The sequence below is a fragment of the Onychostruthus taczanowskii genome, unplaced genomic scaffold (genome assembly GCF_017590055.1).
Source record: "Onychostruthus taczanowskii isolate IOZ18803 unplaced genomic scaffold, ASM1759005v1 scaffold14, whole genome shotgun sequence".
In the NCBI taxonomy this organism is placed as follows: domain Eukaryota; kingdom Metazoa; phylum Chordata; class Aves; order Passeriformes; family Passeridae; genus Onychostruthus; species Onychostruthus taczanowskii.
This window is the reverse complement of record NW_024498573.1, coordinates 7,070,632-7,093,803: the sequence shown is the minus strand read 5'-3', so window position 1 is coordinate 7,093,803 and position 23,172 is coordinate 7,070,632. Positions and strand designations below refer to the sequence as shown.

The following is a 23,172-nucleotide window of genomic DNA, read 5'->3' as shown; positions in this document are numbered from 1 at the left end:
CGGTGCCCGGGACACGGGGCCGGGCCGGGCTCCGCTCCAGCAGCCCGCCCCCTGTCAATCACCTGCGGCTCCGCCTCCCGGCTCTTGATTGGCTGCGCCGCCGTCGCCCCGCCCCTCCCTACCTGTTCCTTTAAACCGCGTCGAGCGCCGCCCCCAGCTCGCCTCCGCTGCTTAATTCGCGCCTCCGCGCCCTTCTATTGGCTGCGAGGGGCGTCGGTCACGGCTCGTGACGCGCCGCGCGCCGTGACGTACCCCCCCACCCAGGAAGCTCCGCCCATTTATTCTCAACTCGGCTCTGGAGGGGAAAAACAATTTCAAGATGGCGGCGGCGCGGACAACAATGGGGGGCCGGGGGTCCGGGCCGGCCCGCGCCTGAGGGCGGCGGCGGGGGGAGCGCGGCGGGCTCCGCCGGGCCCCGCGAGGCGGGCAGGGCTGAGGGAGAGCGGGGCAGCGGAGCGGCGCCGAGCTCGGGGCAGAAGGAGGAAGTGAGGCGGGGGGGAGAGGAGCGGGCGCCGGGCCGGGCGGGGGGAAGACCCGGGGCGATCCCGGCGGGGAGCGCAGGTAAGGCCGGCGGGAGGGGCGGCGGCGGCCCCGCCATGGCGGGCGCCGGAGCGAGCAGCCGGTGAGCGGCGGCGGCCGCCCCTTCGCCGCCCGGCCCATGGTGCTGCCCCCCTGCCCCATGGCGGAGTTCGTGGTGCCGCGGCACAGCGCGGTGATGGAGCGGCTCCGCCGGCGCATCGAGCTCTGCCGGCGGCACCACAGCGCCTGCGAGTCCCGCTACCAGGCCGTGTCCCCGGAGCGCCTGGAGCTGGAGCGCCAGCAAACCTTCGCCCTGCACCAGCGCTGCCTGCAGGCCAAGGCCAAGCGGGCCGGCAAACACCGGCAGCCGCCCCCGGCGCCGCCGCCGCCCGCTCCCCCTCCGCCCGCCGCCGCCGCGGGGAGCGCCGAGAGGAGCGGAGCCAACGGGCTGGACGGCGAGGCGGCGAGCGCGGAGCAGCAGCACGGCCGCAGCAGCGCCCTGATCGCGGTAAGCGCCGCCCGGGGCCGGGCGCTGGGGCCGGGGAGGGACCGGCGGTCGTGCCCGGCTGGCACCGGGACCTCTCGTTTGGAGCTGCATGGGGGAAGGAAGACAAGCTGTCGCGGCTGCTGTGGTGGCCTGCGGTGCGAGGGCTGCTTGGCAGAGTAGCCTGTCTGCTGTGTTACAACTTCGCAGCCGATCAGGGCTGTTTTGTTTTCGCTCGTCACCTCTGCACGCTGGAAGAGTATATGAAGACTGTGGCGTGGTGGGATACGGATAGTGGCAGGATTTCTGTGATGCTTAAATCATTCAGAGTAATTTGTGAATCATATTTCTGGCTAATTTACCTAAAATGCCCCTGCAGAAACTGTTAGAGGGGTATTAATACTGTGGTGCCTTTGGATTTTTGTTTGCTTGCTTGAGTCTTCGGTTTGGGGTGTCAGGGTTTTGTGGAGTCATTTGATAAGGATATGCTTATTACTGGGGGGGAGTTTTAAGACAATGTGTCTGTTAATTCTGGTTCATATTGGAAAGAATTTCAGTGGAAAGGCAGCTGCTTGTTTGCCGCTCACTCTGGTGGGTGTGAACACTATGAGAATCCCACTCCACCCATTAAAAACTGGCTTAGCTCAAAATCTTAATGTTTCTCTGGCTTCTCTAGCATTTCTGGTTGTCGGGACATATTCACATAGTCCTGTCTGTATATCAAGATAGCTATTGCTTAACTTATTCTGGGCCCTTTAAATATACTGCTGTGTGCTAATGTGTCAGTAATGTAGGTTAGTAGGATAACCTCTTAAAGGCTGCCTGTCCTAATACCTGTCTGCCTTAAAATCAGGTATCTTTAAATGGTGGCCTGCATGAAAGTGATTCAGTAGCACTCTGAGTGTGTTTAAAAGGGGACACTGGGTTAAACAAAGATATTCCCAGGTTAATATATAGAGTAAATAATATTTTTAGGGTGCTCTGTGTATTTGATTGGATTAGAAAGGAAGGAGGATATACTCCTCTCTGTCTTGGACCTCATTTACTGTTTATAAAATAGAATCACGATAGAGCTTTTATGTGTGCTTGAGTGTCCAGGACATAATGTGAAATACTGAAACGCGGGGTTTATCGATGTCATCTTTACTGTGACCAGCACTAGGCAGCCTGGGTGCAGTTTGTAGTCTTTACAAGATGAACTGAAAGTGTTACTTGACTGAATTGTTTCTGTTCTTGCTAATACACCTATGAGACTGGAGGACTTGCTGACTGTTGAGAAGACTGAGGTCCTTGTGACACAGTTAGAGCACTAACTACAGAAGGGTACTTGAGGAAGAGGGGAAACCTTGAGCATTCCTGACACTGATTCTACAAAACTTTACAGTTAGCTGTTGTTTAGCAGACTGATCTTGAATGTAAACTTGTGTCAAAACAAAAATTACTCATACTTGTTTCTTATTATCTAAAACCTTGGTGGAGGTTCTGTTTATTTCCTGCTGGGCTCTTGGGCTTTTTGCATATGGGGCTCTACCCCTTAATAATGTGTATTTTCATTACACTCCAGGCTCTTTAGCATGTCAAATCCTGTTGCTTAAACTGCCACCACACGACTTCATATTGATCTTCTGAAAGAGAGATCTCTAATTCATTGGTGTTGTTTCTCTTAAATCACTTTGGATGTGGATTTGATCTAATTAGCATCCATTATAATGAGGGCTCTCAACAGCAGCAGGTTCTGAAGTGCACTGCACATCTTGGGGGAAGCCCTTGTACAGGAAGCTGCTGCCAGTGGCCAATTTGCACAACAGAAGAGGGGTTTAGTGTGTGAATGACTCTTCCTTGGGCTGGCCTGCTGTTTCCTTCCTAGGATCCGTGACTGTGAGCTTAATTGCAGCTGCTGATTCATCACCTTGTTACTGGGGTATAAAGTTGGTTTGCTTAGTAATTCAAGTCTTGGAAAAAAAACACAACAACATCATCTCTGCTGCTAATTTAATTCCTCTGGCCCAGAAGGTCCCTCTCTAGGTTGGTATTTTACCTCTACCCACCATGTTGCTATTATCAAGACCAAGCATGTGCTTTGAATGGGAAGGATATGGGCTTGATTTCCAGTGTTCAATAAAGTTTGGATGAACACCAGAACTATCTTTTAAAACGTCCTGGACACATCCTTTCTAAAGAATGCTGCTAGCTCAGTGCAACATGCATTATATCAGCTGTTGCTGCTGCAACATATTTTTCTGTGAAGCTGCACATCAATCTGCTCTTGGAAATTGGTACTTTATGTTGACTGTTAATGAAGCATTTATTGTGGTCCCTGAAGGAGAGAGCAGTTCATGTAAAAGTGAAGGCTTTTGTGAGGTCTTGTAGCAGTAGGACATGAAGCTGCATTGCCCCAGCTGTGGGCAGAGTGGGCACTGCCAGGTGCTGTGCTGCAGAGCACCCTCTGTAAATCCACAACAGTAACAACAGGGTGGCACCACCACTTCTTCCTTGGTGTCTTGTGTGATTCGTCACGTGGACAAAATCAGATATTTTCTCTTCCTTTACTCTTTTCTCTGGTTTAGAGCCTGGAGTTAGATGGATCTTGCTTACAGACAGAAGTAAGGGGTAGATTCTTCCTTGTTTTCTTACTAAGCAGCTGTAAAATTTGAGCTACAGAAACTGAGAGAATACAGCATTGATACAGAAATACCTTGGATTATTTGTTCATCATGTAGGCCTGTCTTTCATTTGAGAAAAATGTTGAAAAACCTTCTAGCTTCCTACTTCTAAAAAACTTCCAGACCATTATTTAATGGGAAATCCAAATGTTGACATCTACTTCCCATTTCTGTTGTTTAACATGACATTATTAAGGCTGTGTTCAAAGTAGAAGATGCTTGATGTTTGGATAACGTGTCTGCTGTGTTCATCTTCCATTTTTGAGAAACAGGGAAGTTGGAAAGAGATGGGGCTTGTCTCCTAGAACATTTTTTTCTCTGCCCAGTTCTGATACATGAAAGTTCATCAAATAATGGTGTTTAAATTTTCTGCAAGAGAAGGGTTGGCTTCCTTACATTTCTGTGGTAGACAATAAGGCAGTGTATGGCTGGGCTGAACAGAAGGCATTTCATTGACATGTGAATGAGGAGAATGGCAAAGATCTGGATTTTCATCTCCACTCCTTGTTTTATGATGTGGTGTCTTGGAAGGAGAGCTGCTCCCTGTTTCTTACTGGGTTTTTTCCCCCACCTGAGAGCAGTTGTTGTGCAGAGAGCTTGCTTTGTCTAGGACTGCCACAAAACCACAAACAGTATTTCTGGAATGAGCACAGAAGTCGAGTCAGTGGCCTGTCTTGAGAAGGCTTTGTGTTAAAGCTGAAGAGCAGCATTTATTTGGGAGTGATAGATGTTTCGCATTAATATTAGTTAAATACTAAATTAAGCAAAGGCACCACTAAACAGTTTTCAATGAAATTGAAATCCAAGGAGAGCAATGCAGTGTTTCTTGGTTGAAAGACCTGAAGTAATAAATTAAAGGGAATAGATTGCCCATAGTGTACTGGCAAGTGTTAATGACGTTCCTCCAACGAAGCTCAGGCTGGTGCTCTAACAGTTCAGAAGACCTCATTTTTGTGTAAGCTGTGGTGTAGGGGTGTTAAATTGTGAAATTATGTTTTACCACAAAGATAGCAAATTATTTACATGTTATTTATATATAGCCATGGTGCAGTGTAGTCTTGCCACCATTGTTTGTTTTTGCTGACAAGTCTGATAGTTTGTTGCCCAACAACTCAGACAGGTTTTTCTTTGTCTCCTTTTAATTCTCTGTGAGGTATTGTTTTATGTTTGAAACATTTCCCTTACCAGATTAGTTAGATATGCAGTGATGTTTCCTAAGTTGTACGGATCTGGGAGTGACTGAGCTGCTGCTGCTGCTGTTTAAGTTCAAGTGAGGTGGAGGATCCGGCATTGCAGCTGAAGGCACAGGAGTTTTTTTGATTCAGCAGAACAATTCCTGTAGCAGAAGCTGCCCCTTGTGACTAATGCAGGCATGGGATATTTATAGACATGCCTATCCACAGCCCTTCTTCACTCCAGCAGGCAGTCACCCAAATACAAAAGTCTGCTGGAATTGAAGTAAAAATTAAAATGAGTCCAGCAGTTTGGTTCTGACAGCACAGTGGAATGCAGGATCACATTGGGTAATAAAATGCTTTCCTTGCAGGGGGAATGCAACTTTGGAAGCTGAGGGTAGATGCACAGTAAAGGGGGAGCTCTTACTGTGGTGTGTAGTTTTCTATCCAAAATTCATACACTACAATGTCTGGTATTTGCATTGTTAGTCCAGCTTAAGGAGCTGTCATCTTTGTTGCTCTTGTCCTTAGTGAGGCAGGAGAGGAGAATCAGTGTCTGTAGAGCACCTACTGTGAACTCTGGTACATGGGAGCTTATCTGTGCTGCAATACTGCCACTTCCATGGCAGAAAAATGGATGTATTCTGATTTGGTTTCCCCTTCTAGCTGAGAATGCCAGGAGCCATATTTGAGCTAGTTTTTTATTATGCTTGTAGTCTAATATAACATTTCTTCTTTGAAAATGTCCAGCATTGTGTTTCTCTTGCTAGTAAATCAGAACAAGTTCTGGTAGACTTAATTCTGATATTGAAATGGTAAATTAATTTTAAATAAAATACAAAATATTAAAGATCTACTGAATCCTGTAAGAATATTTAAATCTCTGTAACAGATGCTTTAAAAAGCTAAATAAGAACATTACAGAGCCTGAAAGGCACACTATGAGTACCAGATTTTTAAGGAGTTTCTTTTCTCCTGTGTTTCTGAGGTGGTTTGTTTGTTTGTTTGTTTTGTTTTTGTTTTTTAATGAAACCTGCATACAATTTTGTGTGTGTATATATATATATATACATATGTATATATGTATCTATATATATATATCCATGTGTTATATGTATGTACCATCTCCAGTTACAGGTCTCAAAGTATAGCAAAGTACTGGATTTTTGCAAAGGGACTTTAGCTGACTGTCTTCAGTTCAGCTGTTCAGAATGGTAGAGGGTTTTTTGCTTTCAAGCAAATAATGTGATCTAAGCTTTCATGCCTGTTAAGTTCTAATGCATTGAAATGTCATTGGTTTCAGATTATTATCTAAATCTAGTTTCAGGTATTAAGTCCACACCAAAATAGTCAACACAAAACAAGCAAACAAAAAAACCTGAACAAAAAACCCAACAAAACCAATCAGAACAGCTTTGTACCAGTGTTTTGATCAGTGATTCATGCCCCTTTCCACCAAGGCCGTAAGAGAGCACTGCTCTGGCCTCTGAAGTTTTGAACTCTGCCAGTGCTAAAAGACAAGCAATAAATTAAGTTTTCAAGCTTTTCTGGTTTCTTGTTGGACTTCTGATGTAGTTCTTGGACAGCTTTTATGAAATCAGTCAATTTGCCCCTGCAGTGAGACCACAGTAGGGCTGAGCACCATTGTGGTAAAACTGGTGGGTTTAAGACAGAGATGGAATATATCAAAATGCTTTTTGTGTTCTCCATTTTCTGCTGGAAGCTTTGTCATTTGTCTGGGCGTGCATCCATCTCTGGCATTGCAGGCCTGTGTCCTTGTCAGTGTGTGAGTTACATGGCCAGAGGCTGCTGTGTTGGACACCTTTTGTTGTCAGGGATGCCACCTGGGTTTTGTCAGCTTGTGTTCTCTGCATGAGGAATGCACAGTTGAGCCTGTGTGCTCCTGCCAAGGAAGTGTTTATGGCCGTCATGAGGATTGTGTGTTCTGCTCACGTGAATAAAATGCAGCTCAGGTGATGGAGGAAGTGCGCCTGTGGCCCTCAGTGGCTCTTTGACAAACTCTGTCCTGTCCTGGGCAAAGGACCGAAGCCAGCTCACATCCCCTGCCTTGCACTGACCCTATATTGGTATAAATACTTCAGATAAGTGCTTTTGGGGTAATATTTTTAGGCATAGCTAGATAGTAGTGATCTAGAAAGTTCATCTTTTGTTGGAAAATTGAATAGGCTGAGAAAATGAGAGGACACTTCTATATCTGATCTTGTGACAGTGGAAATGATTGGCTCAGTGTTATATATAAAATTGGTTGATTCTGCTAAGGAAACCATGGACAGCGTACTGGAGGAAAACTGTGCCTTACAGGATGGTAATGAACAAAAAAATTAAAGCTGAAGGGGTTTTCTTAGCAAGTAGCAAGCTATGCTTTACTTCATCCATGTGTTGGTTGGTTTTTTCATGAGTTTTGGCAGAAGAGAACAGGTTTTTCTTGCCTTGAGAACTCTGTTGGAGCAACTTGATATGTAGATAGCTTGCAGTCTGACTTGTATCTCACATGCAGCTTGTTATTTTTCCTCTCAGACCAGATTATTTGGATAGACACAGACAAACTGGGGAGGAACTTAATCTCCCTTTTTTCACCAAAGGAATACAGTTTTAGGTGAAAGGAGGATTTTGTCCCAAGCAACTTACAGTCAAAATGTCTCCAAGGATCAGATATCTGAGTGTTATGACTGTTAAAATCCATAGAGGTCTGAGAGTTCCTGAGCTGGATATTAGGGGTCTGTGTCCTTTCCTAGACTGCAGTGAGTGTAGCTCACAAAACGAAGCCATTATTTTGATGTAAGTTTTCAGGGAGTAGGGTTTTTCCCTAACTATTTAGAATTAAGGAGGACCCATTCCCAAACTTTGAGTAATTTGACTCATCATATAACCTTGGGCAAGTTACTCATCCACCGTGAGCTTCAGTTTTCATGGTGGGAGTATGAAGTAAACAATGGGAAGCACTGAAAGCCAAATGTTGTGATGGAGTTGAGGTTTTTTGCTCTCTGTTGTTTTGTCTTTTTACAAAGAAAGTAAATTTCCTTTATTTTTTCAAGTTGGTATTTGAAAAATTCACTAGAGAGCTGCTACTCCAAGCTAAGGACCTGATGTTCAAATTAAGAGATTTCAAGTTCCAGCCTCGTCTCCAGATGTACACCTCACCTCATCCTACTCAGTCTTCTGCTGATCTTGCTATTCTGCTGCTATTTCCATGAGCCATCTAGAAGATCACAGTCTCCAGGGAAGCTGGAGTCTGTTCCACAGATAAAAATAAGGTTTTGCTGTTACCTATGCAAGCATTAAACAAATAGTGGGGTTTTTTGTTGTTACCTGTGCAGGAATTAAACAGATGGGCTGGGGTTTCTTTACCCCCGAAGATCAGCTCACTGTAGATGGTTAAAAAAAAATAGAAACAATTAACTGTGAACCGGTCCTTCTGTCTGTAAATCAAAGAATGCTGTTGCTCAGGCAAGTGTGTAAAATTCTTGTGATAATTTATGCTGGCCCTACATCCAGCCTCTTGCTTGAATGCTGAGATCTTGAGGTTTCTCGTTTATCCTTGGATGAGAGTTTTCCTCAGGGGTTAGTGGACTGCCTTGTGAGCACTGCAGGTAATACAAAAAGAACCATACTTATCTTGAGGTTTGTTTGGTGAGCTGCTTTCCTGCCATCTGAGAGGGCTGTTGTTCAGTGACCCCACACCTCAGACAGGTGGCTCTTGGTGGAGATTCCTGTCGAGTGTCCTGCTGAGATGTACCGGGGTGTCTCGCCCAGGCTGGGAGCTGATGGCAGTTCCCTCTTCAAGCTCCCTACGCTGTTGGAGCAGCGTCTCTGCCCTGCAGGTTTGTCTGCGTTGGTGGAGCCTTCCAGCACCAGCAAAGCTCAAATTTTTTTACAGAATGCACCTGAGGGAAGGAAAAGTTTATAGTCACCTTTGATGTGTGCAGGAATTCTGTTTTCAGATGCTTTTGAGGTCAATAGAAAGAACTTTATATTTGCAAGAATGCTGGCAAGAAGGAGAAGTTGAACAAAGGTGCTCTGGCTGTGAAGCTGCTGCTGTAGCCGCTGGTCGCTTCTAGGTGGCACCACGAGAAAGAGAATCTGTGCCTTCACCATCTGTGAGAGGCCAACTGTGGAGCTGCTTGGGGCTCTGGTGGTCAGAGCAGCTGGCAAATACTTCAGGAGAAAAGAGGAAAGGAATGAACTTGCTCTGCTGTGATAGAGCTGGCTGAACTCTGAATTGCGTTTTCCACAAGTGTGAAGCAATGGTCGCTAAGTGACAAATTGGCTTTGCTTCAGTGCCAGAAGTGTGATTGTGTACAAAATTTATATACACAGTTCTTCTCTGAAAGATATTATTACAAGAGAATGACTCGGTTTTTTCTAAATATTTAAATGTGGGACTGCTTTATAAATATTTAAATGTGAGACTTTCATAAAATAGTCTAATGGAACAATTATACTGTATGTGTACATAGATCAAATAGAATACAGGTTTTTACTCTCATCTGAAATTTGATTCTTAAAATTATTTAATGTTTTTCTCCTTTTGAATAGGAGAAATCATAACATATTCCAGTTCACAGCCATTTTTCAACTTCTTGTTGTCAGAGTATATGGCAGCTTCTGGTTTTGTCTGAAGGAGGGGGTGTCTGTTTAAAGTAGTACGTGTTTTTTGAAAAATTTCTGTAAGAGATTATAGTGAGGAAGTAATCTCATGTGCTGACTTGTAAAACAAAATGTTACCAAAACAAAGATGCAATCTTTGATTTTTTTTCTGAAATGCTTTGTTCAGAGCAAGACAATGTTCTGGTAAGAAATAAAAATCCAGATCTGTGTAACATAGAACTACATAACTAAAATATTCCTTTTATTTTTCAGCAGCTCCATGAGACTGTGAAAAGAAAGCTTGATAGTGCTGCTTCCCCTCAGAATGGAGACCAGCAGAATGGCTATGGTGATGTGTTTTCTGTGTCCAAGAAACTGCGTCGTGAGGATGGTCTGGGAGTGAGTGGTTCTTCCAATGGAATGCCCCCTGTGTCTCCACTTCATCACCTTGACAAGAAATCTGGTACTGGTGACACCTTACAGCTTAATGGGAAACATCCAATGGGGCTCGATGGCATCAGCAAGAAGTGTCTTCCAGATTCCAGCCTGCAGATGAACGGAGGTGGTGATGCTGATGATTCATTTCCTCTGAGTTTGAACAAAGAGCTGAAGCAGGAGCCTGTAGATGAGCTTCCCTGTATGAATCCTGTAGCAGGGGGTTCTATATCTCAGAATAACTTGATGCCTGATCTTAATCTAAACGAGCAAGAATGGAAGGAACTTATTGAGGAGCTCAATAGATCAGTGCCTGATGAAGACATGAAGGATCTCTTTAATGACGACTTTGAAGACAAAAAAGATGCAGATTCTTCAAATTCAGCTGCACAGACTCCATTACCACAAGATATTAACATAAAGACTGAGTTTTCCCCAGCACCCTTTGAACAAGAACAGCTGGGATCTCCCCAGGTTAGACCTACTTCTTCAGGTTCAGCATTTATTGGTGCTGCTTCTGTACCTGTAAGTGCCGCTTCTACAACGGTTGTTAGTTCTCAGGCTATGTTCCAGCCTCCCAGTCAGTCAATGACTGAAAATCCTAATCAGCCCCTGCTGCAGGCATCAAACCACTCTCAGAACATCCAGAGGCCTGTGTTGTTACCTGGGAAGTGTGCAGGAAGTGCCAAAGAAATGTCTTCTGCTCATCAACTTCAGCAGATTGCTGCCAAGCAGAAGAGAGATCAGATGTTGCAGAACCAGCAGCAAGCTTCACAAGTCCACCAAACAAATCAGATGTCGACGTGGCAACAGCCTGGGCCTTCCCATAGTCCACTTGCTGTCCCATATACCATGGAAAATCCTACTAGCCCATCGGTTTATCAGCCAGACTTCAACAATCAGAAACTCATGATGCCTAATTTGGGCAATAAAAGCTCCCCAAGAGCTGGAGGCAATTACCATGTGAACATTTTGGGTCATCAGCAAAACAGCTTGAACCAGAACCCTGTGAACAGTCAAAGCTCTATGCTGGACTATGGGAACACCAAACCTCTTTCCCATTATAAGGCAGAGTGTGAGCAGGGGGTGGCAGTGCCTGGGCAGAACAAGACTCCCATGCTGGCATACATCCAGCAGCGCCAGCAGCCACCACTGTCCCACGTAGGTGACGACCAAAATGGGATGATCCTGTTGAAACCCAAGCCGGGAAACATCGCCTACCGACTGCCACATGGTCAGGTGAATGTCCTGAGTTACCTTTGCTCAGTAGCAGATTTAAGGTTGTTGGGTAGGTAAGGCTGGAGTGCAGATTCCTTGGTATAGTTTCAAATGTTTTCATTGATTTTAAAGAGAAAAATCCTATATACAAGAATCTTACAAGAATCATGAGGTCTTTTTTTCCACTGGGGACAGTTGTTAATACTGGGTTCTAGGTCATGTAACGTGTGATTTGCAGCTTAATATACTTTGTGGGCAACAAATTATGTCGTGCTTCACAGAAGCTTCTACTTACAAAGATAAATAGATGCTTTGTAAACTTTTGACTAAAATAACTTGTATAAAGCTGTAGTGTTACATAGTGTTCTCAAAGAATCTTTGATTTCTTTACGTTGTTTTTAGTCCCTACTTGTGTCAGAGTTGGCTTACTATTAAAAGACCTACTTTTGCAGAGAGGTGGAAGTGGGGGCTGCATTCCTGATTTCTTGGGTGTTCCGTGGAGCCTTTCAGTTCTATGGATTTTTATTGGTTAAGTCTCTGGGCATTGGGAAAGCATGGCATAGGAGAGAAATATATCATTAAGAATGAATAATGGTAATGTTTGTTTGCTTGAAGCATATGCTTCAGGTTTTCCTGTAACAGAAAATTCCAGATGGTGCTCCTTTGCCTTGTGTTACCTGTTACTACAGGTATGCTGCAGGTGAAAATTTCTGCAGTAGTGGGTGGAAGTATGGACTCATTGGATTCTGTAACATGTACCTACAATGCACATACAAGAGGGCTTGTTGAAAAGCAAAGGTATTTGATTAAAGTTCCTCCAGCAAAAACTGTTTGAGATCCAGCTCTAGTCATATGTTCCCTCGACAAAACAGAAAACGTGTGAAAAAGCTCTGATTAGTGGGTGATAAAGACCACACCGGTGTACAAATAGAAATTTGAGATCAATGTGTGCTTCCTAAAAAAAATGAACCTCTTTGAAAGCTGGCAGCAGTAACAGTCTAACAGCATTTTGATGGAAGAACAGTAGAGATGATTGTGTGTGTCATATCTCCCCCTCACTGAAAAATATGAGGGTGACCTTGTGTGCACACTGCCACACTTGCACTGAACTAACAGAAATACTGATGAAAGCTTTGGGAGAATTTCTCAAAAGTTTGCACACAGAATGACTTCGTGCAGCATTCCTTGTATTTGGCTGGTGAGTCCTTATGAAACTGCAAAGCGAGAACCAACAGCCAAACCCATTAGCTGAATGCTTAAATTAAACATAACATTTGTTTAAGTAGAGATGAGGCTGAACTGTGCTTTAAAATGATGAAAACTGTCAAATTTCAAAGGGATTTACTGGTACTAAGAGGGCAGTATCAGCTCTTGAATGTTCCATGTTATTTTTGCTTATCCCGAATTCCAGTCACAAAAAAAATTACAAAAAATGCTGACTTAAGAAAAATTAATAATATCAGACTTATCTCTAGTAGTATTTTTGTCTGTGGTGTATGGTGATGGTTGGCTTGCTGGAAAAATACTTTAAGACCCATTTTGACCAGTGGAAGCCTTCTCCCCTTCACCTGCAAATAGTAAATTCTGTGATACTAAGAAAAAGCAACTTTAGGTTGGGAGACATAAACACTTGCAGAATGAAATGTTGACAGAGTAGGCAGGATTTCAGTAAATGCTTTGTATTACAAAAATATAAAATGTAGTGTTTGAAAAACTGCTACCAAAATTAACTGAAGCTGGAGTGTTTGAAGAGCAGTTTGTAAGTGCCTGAAAAACAGCACACAGAGCTATACTGACCCATTTGAGCTGGAAATTGGGAAGAACTTGGAGACTGGAGTGAAAGCCTCTATTCTTAAATGTTTTGGAGCTTCTGACCCTAACTCCAGACTGGCAGTTCTGTGTCTGGCACTGTACAGATGTGAAGAAGTTACTGCATTTCTGTAACTTTTGTCACTTTTCCTATGTTCTGTAGGATCAGAACCCTGCTCCTGCTGTTCCTCGTGTTCCTGTTTCGGTCCCAGGCCCTGGGGTGGGTGCCCAGGCTCCAAATGTCTCCATGGCAGGTAACCACAGCAACTCAGCTTATCAGCAGCAAGCAGCAGTGATGAAGCAACACCAAATGCTGATGGACCAGCAGAAACAGAGAGAGCAGCAACAAAAGCATCTGCTCATGGAGCAACAGAAGCAGCAATTCCTAATGGAACAGAGGCAGCAGCATTTGCTGGCAGAACAGGTGAGAGGGGCCATCTATCTGTTTTTTAATTTGTGTTGCTTTGCTTTGGTCATGAAATAGCATTTGATGTTTTAGAATCAGAGAATAGTTTGGGAAAGACCTTAAAAATCACCTCAGTTCCAGCTCCTCTGCCATGGGCAGGGACACCTTCCACTAGACCAGGTTGCTCCAAGCTCCATCCAACCTGGCCTTGAAACATTTCCAGGGATGGAGCAGCCACAGCTTCTCTGGACAGCCTGTTCCAATGCCTCACCACACTCACAGTAAATAATTTCTTCCTAATATCTAATCTGAACCTAACCTCCTCCAGATGGAGGTCTTGGATTCCCCATTGCTGTCACTTCATGCTCTTTTGAGACAACTTCCCCCTCCAGCCATCTTATAAGCCCCATTTAGGTACTGAAAAGTGCTCTAAGGTCTCCCTGAATCATCTGCCCATCAGAATCTTTAAGAAAGAAGGAAATTACAGTCTCCTCTGAACTGAAAATGTATGACAGCCCATTTTATGGGGAAGGTTGTAGTAGAACATGCAGGATTGTGGAGCTGTGGCTGTGCCAAGTCCTAGCTAATGGGTCTTTTGTCACCTGGAGACGTCCTGATGAAGTTGAGGTCTCAATAGAGGTGACAGAAAAACCCCCTCAGTTCTGAAGCCACTGTAGACAAAACTTAGTAATGTGGTTGGCAGTGTATGAGTGTTGCTAAAGATAAGTTTTTGATATTTCAGTTAAAACAATTTGAACTAAGGGAATACTGTGGGGGAATTATATTATTAAAGACTGAACAAAAATGCCCAAATCATCAATAAAATCACATCTTCTCTATGAGTTATGTGATCTGTAAGCTTAGAATAGTTTAGTAAATCAATCAGTCTTTGGTGACTTGTATGTTAATATCAAATATCAAAGATGAGTAATCGTTACTCTCCAGAATGTTAACAAACAGGTATTCTTTGAGAGCAGGTGGGGAGAAAGGAAGTATGGGGTGTGACCTGTTTGTGCTTTTGCATGTTTGGTGGATGGTGATTATTAGAGCTTTGTTAGGGCTCTTGGAGCTGTGGCCCAGTAGGTTTCCTTAGAACAATAACGAACCTGACAGGTGTCAGACCTCTCTGAACAGTGGGGAGGTGATAAGTAGCATATCTCAAACATAGCATTAAAATATTATTTTCCTATCTGTTTGCGTCCTTTTTGCCAGTATGTGTTGCTGCAGTAAATACCAGTATTATGAAAATACTTCACTTGTGTCCTAGTTATGGTAACTGTAGTTAACTTCTGTAATTTCCATTTTTCTATCGTGATGTTGGGACTCTGGTCCCAAATAAAAGGAGTGGCTTTGCCTTGGAGCTGAACAGCTTTAGACACTGCATTTGCCACATTTATTGGCCTTATGCTGCCTAGTCAAGCTAGGTCTTGTTAGCATTCTGATTTGATACTTGTTCCTTTGGATACACATGATACTGGATGTAGTTTTACAAAAAGATTTCTGAATCTGCTGATGTCTGCTTTGCAGGAAACTTGTAGTTTCAGGTAGCTCCAGTGCCATTCCCTGCCATTATAAATTTCTTTTCACTTGGCATTCTGCGTATTTTTTCATTTTCTTCTCCAGGCCAGGTTCTGCAGTTCTTGGTTTCTCTCAGAGCTATGGCATCTCTTGTTGGCTTCTGTGGTCAGCCTCTTTCAGGTCTGACTGGTCCTGCAAGCAGCAGGTCCTCTGTCAAGCAGCCTGCCCTCTTCATTCCTGTGCGTGTCTCAACAGCTTCGCAGCTGGAGACATTTGGGAAGGGTGGTAGCGATTTGTATCTGGTGTTTGTTACTTTGCAGTCTCTTCTGTAAAGGCTTCTGCCTTGTGTCTTTACCCCAATACTCTTGGAAGGAACTTGCTGTCCCCTGCTGTGCTCTGTGTAACTTTTTGGATAAGTAGGTAGTTGTGCATTGTGTCCCTACTTGATTAGGTCAGAGTTTCAGTCTGGCTGAAGGTATCTATGGAAGGAGACAGAAATGCTGTACCTGATACATTTCATATTGTAAAAGCAGTCAGGTGGCTGCTAACAGAGTCAAAATCCGAGCCTACTGTCACTACATCTACATTCCCCTCAAGAGTTTAAATTTCATTTTCCCCCAAAGTTTCCTAATAAAAAATTTGCTTGGTTTATTTTTCAAATGGTTTGAGCATAAAATAGGTGTGGGTTGAATGTACTTTTATTTTAAAGAGGTACAATTATTTTGTGCCACGAGTAGGGTTTGTTTCAGTTATCAGTGAGTTGCTAAGAAAGTGGTTTGAAACAATGCTTGCAAAACCTGTATGACTCCTATTATGGACTTAGTTCTGCAGTTTTTCATAACCTTCTAGGAAAACCTGTGATATATGAGAATATGGATTTGTGTGTATCTTTTCATGTTTGTAGACAAGGACTAGAAAATATTTACGTGTTCAGTTTTTGATATTTCTTACTTGAACTTTTATTGATTTCTAAAGAGGGGTCTAAAATATATTGATTTGGAAATAAAGACCAAAAAAAAAAAAAAGTGGGGTTTTTTTATACACTCACTTTTACTCTTTCTGTATCTGTACCTCTTTTTGTCTTTAGAGTATTGCTAAAAATGCCTGTTGATGATGTTACTGATTAGGAGACTAGCATCTCAGATTTTCAATCTCTGAAAGGCTCACACATGCAGTGCAGTAACTCTTGCAGTACATGCTGTTGTCTCTGAGGTCCTGGTCTTGTCACTCATCAGATTAAACTGACTGTGTTTGAGCCTGGAGAACAAAGTCTGAAGTGACTGTAGAAGCCCCTTTGATTACCAGCTGTGCATAAAAGTATGCAGACAACTTGTTTTTCTCCAGGCTAGCCCTTGGAAAAAGCTTGATCTGTTTTCAAACAACCTTGCATTGGGTGTTTTTTAGGAGAAGCAGCGGCAGCAGCAGGAGCAGCAGCTGCAGCGGCACCTGACGCGGCCTCCTCCGCAGTACCAGGATCAGCCACAGAACCCGTACCAGCAGCAGGTTGGGCAGTTCACAGGTGAGTAAACATGGCAGTTGGAACAATAGCAGAAAAAATACCAGGAGTGAAAAACAAGGTGTCTTCAAATTTCCTGGATCGGATAGCTTTTAATTAATTTATTACGTGTCACTGTGCCTTAAAAGCTCTTGACCTATACTCTGATTCAGTTACAAATTAACAGCTTCCCTGGTTGCAGGTATCTGGGACAACTTAAGCTTCTGATTCTTAATGTTGTTTGGGAAATTAGTAAAATTTTTAAGTACCTTCATTGTTCTATAGGCCTTTTTTATACGTCTATTTAGTTGTGCAGGCTGGGAATTCTCTCTGTCTTTGATATATTAAGATTCAGAGGGGTTTTTTCTGAAGCCTGACGTCACTACTGCCTGTATCTATCACAGGCCCTCATTAAAGAAAGATAAGTGGTGTGTTATTTCTCTCATTTCTAGGATGAGTTTAAAAGTCTCTAACATTTTTATCCCTTCTACCTTTAAAAGGGAATGCAATTTGAATTCTCTTGATTACATGTGAAGTGTCCTGTGTGGGGTTTTTGGTGTGAGAAGCAGCTTAGTATGTCTGTAGTGTATTAATTCTGTTAAATTTCCCTTCACTTTGTTTTCTTACTTTCCGTGTTCCTGCAGAAATAAATACTGAAGGGATAAGATGCAAATGGAAATGTAATACCCTCACCCTGACAGTGTTTGTGCCTGTGCAGTGTCAAGTGCAGCTACAACTGGGTTTTGTTACTTAACTGAAAAAACTCAATGCCAGTACGAAAGGATTGTGTGCTAACACAGGCATCAGGAGCATCCTTCAGCTGTAGCACTGAAACGTGTTTTATCTTGCCACCTTTCTACAGAAAGATAGGCATACAACTGTTAGAAATAGAGTAGGTTTTGCTATGTAAGACTCTTCCCCCACCCATCCATTCCTTCAATGCTGATGTTTTTATTATGTACTTTGTTGATAATTAATTCAGTATGATTTGAATTCATTTTTGATAATTCTGTTTTTATTCAGATAGAATGTTAGTAATAATGGAGATCCAGTATTCCTCAGCTATCATAAAATATGAAAAAATTCTGCAGCTTACTTTTAGAGAAATTATTAGTGTAGGTAGGCTCCCCTGGCCAACTACAAGGAGTGGGGGGGGGGGGGGGTGGTGCTGAGTTAATGGTGCTGAGTTAAAGTCTTAGAGGACTTTTCCAGCCTAAACAATTCTATGATCCTTCTGCACCTTCATCTTCACTAGTTGTTCCCAAATGGCTTGTTTAAAACCCTTAATCAAAAAAAAAAAAAAAAAAAAAAAAAAAAAAAAAAAAAGGGGGGGGGGGGGGGGGGGGTGTTACATGCACTACACTTTACGGAGCTTTTCTGCTTTTTTTGCCTCACATAGGGGGCTGTTTCTTCTACAAGAAGAAATTTTGAACTCAGAATTTGCAATAACAAAGGACTGTATTTGGTTTGCTGAGAAGACATTTTTCCAAATCACCTTGCTTGGCTGTCAGCACTGCAAATTAACATAGTGAATACTTGACTGTGAAAATCCAAAAGATACTTGACCAAAAATTTCTGAATTAGATATTTTTGTATTAGATAAATAGAAGATATTCCTAGATTTGGGAAAACGCAGAACTGGCAACTCTGCAGTTGTATGATAAGAGATGCACTCTTTATGCATGGGATGACTGACAGTGTGTGTGTGTGTGTGTGTGCAGTAAGAGGTATTTTTAACAGCTTAGTAAATTGTGCATGCACTTCAAAGTATATGTGTTTACCTCTGTTCACAAAGAAATATCAGAGTCCTGCCTTTAAAGTCATAATTTTTTTTAAATTAGTGGTGTTGAACTCTTAGAAGTGGTATTCAGATTTTTTTAGGACATTGGCATATCTGTGTTTGAGATCAAGGTGAGGTGCTAACTGGAGCCACAGTTGACACTCTTTAATTAAACTCCTGCTCTCTGTGTGTTGCTTGCAGAGGTCAATTTATACAAATGCAGCTGCATCTCTCTTGTGGGTTATTGTGCCTACAAGCCTGACTTGGCTCTGGTTGAACCTGAGGTATTTAATGAACAAAATATTTCTTTGTATTTCAGGGTCATCTTCAGCCATGCCCGGGGTCAGTAATTTAGGACAGTCCAGCTCCGGCAGTCCTCGGCTGTTTCCTCAGAGCCAGAACATGATTCCCATGGGACCTGGACACGCTCCTGTTGCTCCGCTGCAGTCGGGCTCCAGCCAGCAGGAGCGGGGGGTGTCTCAGTACCCCAGCATGCAGAACATGCAGCGTGGGGGGCTGTACAACCTGGCAGGTGGCATGAGCCAGATGGTTGCCCAGCACACGACTCCGAGTGCCAACGGACAGACCCCGATGCAGAGACAGGGCAGCTTGGGCCAGGGCGCTGCCGTTCCTGCTGCCTACGGGCAGAACACCTTACCAAACTCAAATATTTCTCAGCAGCACAATAAAGGTGCACTGAATGCAACCTTATCTAAGCCACAGATGGCCAGAGTACCAGCTGCTATGGGGGCTCAAAATCCATCTTGGCAACACCAAGGTATCCCTAATATTAACAACCAGACGCAAGCAAACAGTGGCTTGGGACCATTTACTGCCAACTCCTCTTTCCACATGCAGCAGACACATCTAAAGATGTCCAACCAGCAGTTTGCCCAGGGAATGCCTCAGGTAAGCCTAAGCACCAGCAGGCCCATGACCTCGATGAATGCTGCCGTCTCTGGGCAGATGCTGTCGTCCTCTTTGGCAGCGCAGCCGCGGACAAACGCACCCGCACAGCAGCAGGTACCCGCACAGCAAGTCCTGCCTGGCATCAACCAGACTGTTCCAGACCTGAATGCTTTCAACCAGAACCCAACTCAGCAAATTCCCAACAGAGGAAACCTGCACTGTAGCCAAGGGTACCCTGTGAGGACGACCAGTCAGGAGCTGCCTTTTGCCTACAGCAGCCAGTCAGGCAATAATGGACTTCAGAACTTAACTGGTGACACAGATCTGATAGACTCTTTGCTGAAAAACAGGACTTCAGAGGAGTGGATGAATGATTTGGATGAGTTGTTAGGAACTCATTAAAATGGGGCTGGGGCCGGGGGTTCTACTTTTTTAATTATTTCATGAGATATAAACAACTCTTGGACCAAAAAACCTGTGGCATTGAGGAGACTTGCAGGCATTAGAGGTAAATGGTTGGGAAAAAGACTGGAGCTGCTTCTCACTGAGTGTTGACACGTGGTCACGGCGCACCAAGCAGGTCTGCAGGAGGAGTGCGCTTTGGCTGCGGTCTCTGAGGAGTCGCACACTTGAACAGGTCAAAAAATACTGTGTCCTGGCCAGCCTTCCACAAATCTCACTTGCAGTGTTCTAAGACTAAATATTTTAATTATTTAAAAACAAAACAAAAATTCCACAGAACTAGTGCAGAAAGAACGCAAATAGTTGCACAAATTGTGTTTAGGGCTTAGTCTGCAGCTATTACTTGCAATAATTATTTGTTCATAGCTTGACATGCTGTTATAGTACTGTCCATCAAACTTCTGATTTTTGTTTGAGAAGAGGCTGTATGCAACTGAGTATGCTTGCAAAATGTTTGGAATTGTTTCTTTTCCCCATTGCTGAAGCATGTGCCTGTACTCTCAGTAAGCAAGTGATATTTCACAGTAAATATTTCTAGATGCTGGTAATAGATGAGAAAAAGTATTAAAACCTGGCCAGTTAGTCTAGATAGTCATCTTCATAGATTTAGTCTTTTAAGCTGCAGTTTGCACTCTGTTGTAGAGAGGCACAGTTCTTGGCTTGTACCTTGCTGTGTTTAAAGGGGGAATTTCTTATGGGAGAACTTTTAAACTATAGTAGGTCTAACATGAATTGTAAAGCCATTTACTTTGCACCTGTTTCTTCATAACTTATTTCCAAAGGTAGTTGTATTTAAATGAAGGCTTTGCTTCATGACAGCTCATCTAGTTTTCTTTGTTGTAAAGAGTAAAACTAACCTTTGAGAACAGTTCGTCCCCCGAAGTTAGCAATGAGCACAAGACTTTGTCACTTCAGGATAAAAATGAGGAAAAAAGAATTTGGCTGGGAGGTGGAAAGTCCTTATTAGCAATAATAGCACAGGCAGCCTGGGAGAATACTTGTATCAGGGTTGCTCCAATGTGGAAGTCTCCCCTTTTAAATGCTTTGGTTTTTTTTAATACTGGCTTACAAGTTTGATAATCTTTCTATAGACTGGTGGATTTACTTTTTTAATATCCCTTGAAGCAGATGCTGTTCTTCAGCTCAGCCCAAGGAGACCTCTTATCCATAAGTTGGGGTTGGTCCCAGAAAGGACAAAAACCACAATGGGACCAGTAAATGTTCCAAACTCCTGACTCTCTACCAAAAAAATCCCTTATCCACCAACAAACCACCTTGCCTTAATGTTTATTTTAAAATGAAAATAAAGTTGAAAGCTTTTGTTTTAAATGCACAAATACCTCTTCCCTTTCTAAATCCACTTTCTTGGAAAACTCCTCTAAACTTTCTAACCAAACCCAGCATTGTGATTTAAAAGCAATTTTCTTCAACACAGACTGGCTTCTCCAGGAGTTTTCTGCATTACAGAATTGTGAGAGAGGGTTTTTTCCAGAGGGGGTGAAGGGAAGGGAAAGATATCATTGGTTTCAGAGAAGGAAGATATTTTACTGTATCTGCAGCTCCTTTATGAGACAATTTGCACTTTTGAAAACTGCTTTTTTAACACTAATACTTTAACCCTTTCCAAATATGCATGGAACATGGTTTGTCCAGCACACTTAGCTAGTGTGGATGAATTCCGCTCTGTTGATCAGATTTGCTATTTTATCATGTTGAACTGTTGATGAAAGATGTGCATTGATCAGTGGATCCCACCTCTAAACAGTGAATAAAACTTCACTGAAGCAGACTTAATTCCTCATAGAGCTTTTGAAAAGATAACATAAAGATTGTCTTTGGATGGGAAGACGAAGGTGTTGGTGACTTTGGTTGTTGACACTTCTGATATTTTCTAGAATAAGTAGTTGAGATGCAAATAACTGAGCTAGCTTTTCTCATACTGGCAATCTAAGAAAAGAGCTAGTGAGCTTGGTTTACTGTTAAGTTAAACCAAAAACTGGTCCAAGGTAAGTGTCATTAGAAGAGTATAGATATAAACTAGCAATGTCAGGGGAAGGAGTGTTTGCTGTATTTTTAATTTTAAGGATTAACTTTGCACCAGTGTGCCTTCCCTTCCTGTCGGGGGTGCTTGGGACCTCAATTTCAAGTGACATCCTTCCATGTCACTGGTTTTTTTCTCCCCCTTACAAACACTTAACAGAAATAACAGGGTAGTAGGATTCAGCTTTTCTTTCTCCCTGTTTAGGTTGTGGTGAAATCTGCTCTGTTTTCCAGTAGATTTTGCACACAGACTTGGTTCTGAATAAGTTAAAATACAATCCATCCAGTTGTGATTTCTTAATTGGAGGAAAAGAACATCTGCTGTTTGCATTATTACTACCAAAAAGGCAATCCAGCGAAATGTCCAGGAAAAGGCAGGTGTGCTCTTTCCTCCACTGTTTCTGGAAGCTAAGGTGGATATTGCTCTGCTTGACCAGAGGGTTTGTTCAGGAAGGTATCTGGGTTTGATGACAGGGCCTTTTCATGGTACTGTTGGAGTACAGTTAGGTGTGATTCTAGACAAACTGGCTTACACTGCCTGTTGGTGTCTGTGTGAACAGGATCCAAACAGCCCCTGGCTCTGGTTTGGTCCCTGTGCACAGAGCAGGGTGCCACTGGAACAAGATTGGAACAGTTCAATGGAAATGAAAATACGGTTTTGATGTGCATGGGTGCATGGGCAGGGCTGGGCTCTGCCCTGGTGCCCTGTAATGTGTCACTGGCTGTGTCTGCACTCGGGCTTTCCATTTGCTGCAGCTTCAGAGCAATAAAACCAATCTCCCCTGAACTGAACCCAGCCGGCCGCCCATGGCTTTATTTATAAACTGCGGTTTTGGTTGGGCAGGCAAGGTGAGAGAGTCACTGTGCAACATCCACTGCCTTCCAAAAACCACGATCCAATTGAAAAGGGTGCTCAAAATTTTGTTATACACATTTCCTTTGTGTAAATAAATGTTTACAATTTTATATTAAAGATTTGAATAAGAGTTAGATCTTCTGACTGTATATTTTTTACTTTTTATAGATTTTAAAACTATAATTCTTTATATATGTGTTTGGGGGGTATTATGGTAAGTTTTATGCTTGTAAATGGAGAACAGTTGAATTTGATGCTAACCTTTATGAATTTTTGTCATTGAAATGTATAAAGAGTCCATTAATCCCCTTATTCTTTTACTACAATTACTGGTGCACACCAAAAAGAAATCCTTCACTTCTGTTTTATCATTATAAAATAAATATTTTGCTAGTGTATTAAATATACATGGTGTGACTTTATACATTTGCATGAGCCTAGCAGAGTTCAGCTTTGTCATTCTTAGTGAGGTGGTTTCTTCCCTTCATCCCAACATACAGTTTTTGCTCAGCCTATTTATTACTAAGGCTCAAATTCTGCTGCTGTGTCTTACAATTCTTATGGTTTCAGAAAGTCCATTTAAACAGGCCAAAACTGGATAAAGGGGCCTTAGAAATTGTAACTTTGAAAATCGGGCTTTATGCTACTCCCACTGCTTCCGGGCTTTGGGTTTTTTTTTCTGGAATGCATTGTAGACCTTAAGCTGGGAAATTCAACCTCAATTCAACCACCTCAATGCAGAGGTGGTTGTTAATAGTGAAAAAGATGTTAATAACGACCTCACATGTGCAAAAT

At 42.9% G+C, this 23,172-nt stretch overlaps 1 protein-coding gene across 2 annotated transcripts; it reads left to right on the top strand.

Moving 5' to 3' along the window:
• The first annotated feature begins 183 nt into the window (after positions 1 to 183).
• MAML1 (mastermind like transcriptional coactivator 1) lies at positions 184 to 21,270 on the top strand. 2 transcript variants are annotated; one of them, XM_041397560.1, is made up of 5 exons: positions 184 to 1,027; positions 9,726 to 11,123; positions 13,075 to 13,335; positions 16,240 to 16,354; positions 18,430 to 21,270. In XM_041397560.1, exons 1-5 carry the CDS (start codon positions 659 to 661, stop codon positions 19,419 to 19,421), a joined length of 3,135 nt encoding a protein of 1,044 aa, XP_041253494.1. In that variant the 5' UTR covers positions 184 to 658; the 3' UTR covers positions 19,422 to 21,270. The 2 variants fall into 2 exon arrangements, with proteins under 2 accessions (XP_041253494.1, XP_041253493.1); XM_041397559.1 differs by having other exon boundaries at positions 9,723 to 11,123.
• Positions 21,271 to 23,172: the final 1,902 nt, after the last annotated feature.

What these genes read in the sequence shown, in the direction of transcription:
- MAML1 (XM_041397559.1), top strand. Translation starts at nt 659, where the DNA reads ATGGTGCTGCCCCCCTGCCCCATGGCGGAGTTCGTGGTGCCGCGGCAC. An exon ending in GCAGCAGCGCCCTGATCGCG is followed by an intron (nt 1,028 to 9,722) that starts GTAAGCGCCGCC and finishes TTTATTTTTCAG; the next exon opens with CAGCTCCATGAGACTGTGAA. An exon ending in GCAGGTTGGGCAGTTCACAG is followed by an intron (nt 16,355 to 18,429) that starts GTGAGTAAACAT and finishes TTTGTATTTCAG; the next exon opens with GGTCATCTTCAGCCATGCCC.